This window comes from Brassica oleracea, chromosome C5, assembly GCF_000695525.1.
Source record: "Brassica oleracea var. oleracea cultivar TO1000 chromosome C5, BOL, whole genome shotgun sequence".
Classification (NCBI taxonomy): domain Eukaryota; kingdom Viridiplantae; phylum Streptophyta; class Magnoliopsida; order Brassicales; family Brassicaceae; genus Brassica; species Brassica oleracea.
Window position 1 is genome coordinate 32,422,809 of NC_027752.1, and position 4,076 is coordinate 32,426,884.

The 4,076-nt window shown below is 35.9% G+C and overlaps 1 protein-coding gene across 2 annotated transcripts; it reads right to left on the minus strand.

The window, feature by feature from the left end:
* Positions 1 to 740: 740 nt before the first annotated feature.
* Positions 741 to 3,072, minus strand: LOC106292593 (mediator of RNA polymerase II transcription subunit 6). 2 transcript variants are annotated; one of them, XR_001260208.1, is made up of 7 exons: positions 2,771 to 3,072; positions 2,511 to 2,685; positions 2,368 to 2,437; positions 1,987 to 2,096; positions 1,663 to 1,878; positions 1,143 to 1,251; positions 741 to 1,053 (listed from the first exon to the last, which is right to left on the minus strand). XR_001260208.1 is itself a non-coding variant. In XM_013728209.1 (5 exons), the coding sequence occupies exons 1-5, from the start codon at positions 3,019 to 3,021 to the stop codon at positions 1,717 to 1,719; spliced, it is 768 nt and encodes a 255-aa protein (XP_013583663.1). In that variant the 5' UTR covers positions 3,022 to 3,072; the 3' UTR covers positions 1,479 to 1,716. The 2 variants fall into 2 exon arrangements, 1 of the variants encoding a protein (XP_013583663.1); XM_013728209.1 differs by lacking the exons at positions 741 to 1,053; positions 1,143 to 1,251 and having other exon boundaries at positions 1,479 to 1,878.
* Positions 3,073 to 4,076: the final 1,004 nt, after the last annotated feature.

Consider the following 4,076-nt stretch of genomic DNA (forward strand, 5'->3'; position numbering starts at 1 on the left):
TAGATCCATGTATACTCTCTCCGTTCTTATTAGATCCATGTTTTTTAGTCATACTCTCTCCGTTTCTATTAGATCCATGTTCTAGACAAAACTTTGTTTCAAAAAAATACATATTTTATATTTCTAATGTAATTTTTGTTAACTAATAATGAGAAATTGTAAAGTTTAAGAACATTAATTGTATTTCTTAAAATTTTATTGGTTTAAAAATATATGAAATATAAAATTACAAAAAACTATGTATTTATAGCTAAATTTTAAGATGTTTTATTAAAAAGTGTGAAAATTTTAAAAATATTTTGTAAGAAGGGAGGGAGTAGTTGCATGCATGGAAAATTAGCTGCGTTTTTGTAACTCTACATAGTTTACTTTTCTCTGCCAAAACCTAGGTGATCATAGTTATTTATAAAGACTTTTCTCAGAGTTGATCAAAAGAAAAAGAAAGACTTTTCTCACATAGCTTCCGTCTTGCGGTTGGGGCGCAGTGGCCATCTTCTTTTAACCAACAAGACGTCATTGCAGGTAATGAATTAGAAATAGTTTCGCAATAACTTTTAGCAATTCTCAGTTAACTATTTTTTCCAAACCCTGAAAGAATTTCAACACTGTTGTGAACTCACATGATCAAATTTTTTATTTATTTATGATTCTTCGTCAAATCCAAGGAGGACATCAAAACCAACTTATAACTCATCAGCGGAACCCAAAAGTTTTCTTATTAAAAACATAAAGAGTGCTTGATTACTATTTACTTCCTTATTAATACATATATAAATATTACAAACTTATATACTTTTAACACTCACCAGTAGAAGCCACAAGTTTTCTTATTAGAAACACAGACTAAAGATCGTGTTGACTTATTCATACATTCAACTATTACAATGATATCAACCACTTCACATTATCCCCTCTGATAGCGAAGTCGCAATCATTAGGGACCACCGGGACAGCTACATGGGCAGCAGAAGCCAGGTGCAGCCGGTGCGCAACACTCACAGTGTGGACACATGAGAAGTGGTGGTGATGGTGCCATCAACTTACGCCCTCCACCTATCCATAGAAACGTAATTTTATCTCCCTAAGAAAAATCTACAAACCATGTAAGATAGGGAAATTCAGAGATTAATTTTCTAACTTACCTCCTAGATGCACACTAGCTGCTTGACATGGGAGTATTGGAGACAAGACCAGTGCAAGAACTAGAACATATATGAGGACGCTGGACTTCGATGGATTGGTTTCCATCTCCTGTTTTTAATGTAAATTTGTGACTCTGTTTAAAAGGTAATTGATTTGGTGTTGAAACTTGAGACCACGGTTGAGTGTAGTATGTTTATATAGGAGGGTATAGAGAGGTAGTACACTGCAACTAGTTGGTCAAGAAGAGGACTAAAATAATTGAGAGATCAAATGTAGTTACCATTGACCAACATAAACCATTCGTTCTGATGATGCAACTCTCTTTTGAGTTCACATAGTACAATTGTCAATTTCATTTCATTAAGTACATGATAGATACCAATTAGTTGACCTTGAAGTGTTTGCTGTGAGATGACTTACTTTCAGATAAAATTTGACAAGTGACCAGGTAAACAATACTGTGACGAGTTCAAATAAGAAGATGAGAGAAAAAAAAAGTAGAAGAGTCTTTGCTAGTACCTAAGAATTCTATTTATCTGAGATGCGAAGATGAAGAAACAATCTTGATGAGCTTTAGAACTTCATTCTTTTAGCAGGACCTTGATCGATAATAGGATCAATTTGAGGCTGTTGTGACTCTCCTCCCTGTGTTCCAACCTCTTCTTCCTTTTCCCCTAATGCTTCCTGGCTAACATAGCCTTCAGGGAAGGGTGGTGGTGGAGGTGCTGGGGGTAGCTGCACAACGCACATAAAGAAGCAAGTCTCCCAATCAGAATAAAGGTAATAAGAAGTAAAGCCAGAACAGATTCACGCAAGTATGTTTTCTCCGAGTAACGAATGTACCTTGCTATATAAAGACTTAAGAATCAAATCGACCCGCTTCACTTCCTTAAGATCAACCGTCTCACTAGCAGGCTTTGACTCAGAAGGTTCGTTCTGGCTTTTAGCATCAACTGAAGAATCCATAGAAAAATCACAAGATCAATGAAGTAAAAGCTTTCTCAAGTTCAACAAAGACCACAAGTAGTTGATAAGTGAAGCATTTGACTATGAGAGCTTCCTAAGATAACTGACAAAGTATTTACATTTGCAAGTTCATACAAAGAACATACATTTATCAGGCCAGTCGCTAGTAGAGCCGGGGAGAGAACTTTGGATCTAACTTAGCTAGTAGCAGAAAGAAACGATTTACATCACATAAAATGAGACAGAACAAAAGCTTACCCTGCCTAATGGTCTCCAACTTGGATGCAGCAACCGAGAAAGCGTTGGATATATTAAAAACAGCCCGACCCTAAATGAGAAGAAAACAAAAACGCCTCAGCAGCAACTAAAAAGCAGACAAGAGAAAGAGAGAAGAAACTCACAACACGAGCTGCAAAGACAGTACAAAGCTGAGGAGCTTGGTATATAGTACCGTCCAAGATATAATACGTCAGCATCGGTGTGACTTTCTCAGGACCATCTCTCTTCTGCTTACGAAACACGAAAAAGTTTGGCTCAGTAGCATCACTGATCACATACTCTAATCCTGTCATCTTCCTGCACAAGCAAATTATAATCAAAACCCACAGAAACCCTAAAACTCAAAATTTTCGAAATTGAAAGGAGGGAGGAGAGTGATTACGAGAGCTGAGAGTGATCGAGAGGGTGAACGGATCTACGACGAAGAATCTCGTTGTTGCAGGTGATATCGTAGAAGGGAGACAAGGCGAAGTAGTCGAAGACGTAGTTACGGTCTAGAGGGTACGAGTTGATCCAGAGCTGATCCCTGAAACATATACCGGTCATATCCGTGCCTGGTGGTTGCAGCGGAGGAGCAATCTGCTCCCCCGCATTGCCGTTGAAGGTATCGGCGGAGACAAGAGAGGCGTCCATGGAAGTGATGAGTCGCCGTGAGATTCTAGTGTGGGCCTCTCTACTTACTGAGAGACTGAGAGTTATATATTTCGGCCCATTTTATATTTATATTGGCCCAAAATATTCAGCAATTCGAGGATCGAACCGGGAATTTGGATTGGGTAAGTGCCAATTGGAATTTGAAGGCGTGGTTTATTTCATGATATGAATCATATGAAACGTCTATTTTAGTTTCATCATTTATACATTATTTCCTTTTAATTAAACAAGAAGTTTCACACCTTGAGATGAAACATCTGAAGCAAAAAAACAGATGAAACATCTATTTTAGTTTCTAAAATATACGTGATTATGATAAGAGTGAATTTGCTGAATAACCAACTGGCATTGATTTTGACATAATGTAATACATATCATTTATGCCAATTATTATTCGGTTATGTCCCTTCTTTCTAAAATCATCCGGTAATATTATATTGCTAGATATGACTCGGTCAAAATAACATAGGATGAAGATTAAATTAATACTATTTTAGTTGATAGAAACACATGCAGCCACATACCAATTTAATCCACCCAAGAAAATTTTATTGCTGGTCAATAATGAATCAGTATTATTTACAAACACATCACGTGAAAGAATTCATGTCACAAATTTATTTACAACATATTTATTTACTATATGCAGTAGAATGAGTGGATAGAAATTAGAAACATAAATTTTTTAAAAATAAAAAGTGTATAAACCCTAAACCCAAATATAAACACAAAACCCAAACATAAATTTCCAAATACTAAACTCTAAACTCTAATCACTAAACCCTAACTCAAATATAAACTCTAGCTAAACCCAAATATAAACACAAAACCCAAATAGAATGAAACAAAATAAATAACATAGTACATATTGGTGAAACTATAAAATGTCTATGATTGCATGAAAGAAGTTAATGCTGACCCCAACCATACCCCCTCAACTTCTAAATACTAAAACCCTAAATTCTAGTCATTAAACCCTAATCCAAATATACCCTAAACCCTAAACCTAAATAAATAGATTAAGCTAAACCCTA

Coding starts and splice junctions, on each gene's coding strand:
- LOC106292593 (XM_013728209.1), bottom strand. CDS start 3,021: ATGGACGCCTCTCTTGTCTCCGCCGATACCTTCAACGGCAATGCGGGG. Junction 2,686..2,770: donor CTCGATCACTCTCAGCTCTC/GTAATCACTCTC, acceptor TTGCTTGTGCAG/GAAGATGACAGGATTAGAGT. Junction 1,879..1,986: donor TTAAGTCTTTATATAGCAAG/GTACATTCGTTA, acceptor TGCGTTGTGCAG/CTACCCCCAGCACCTCCACC.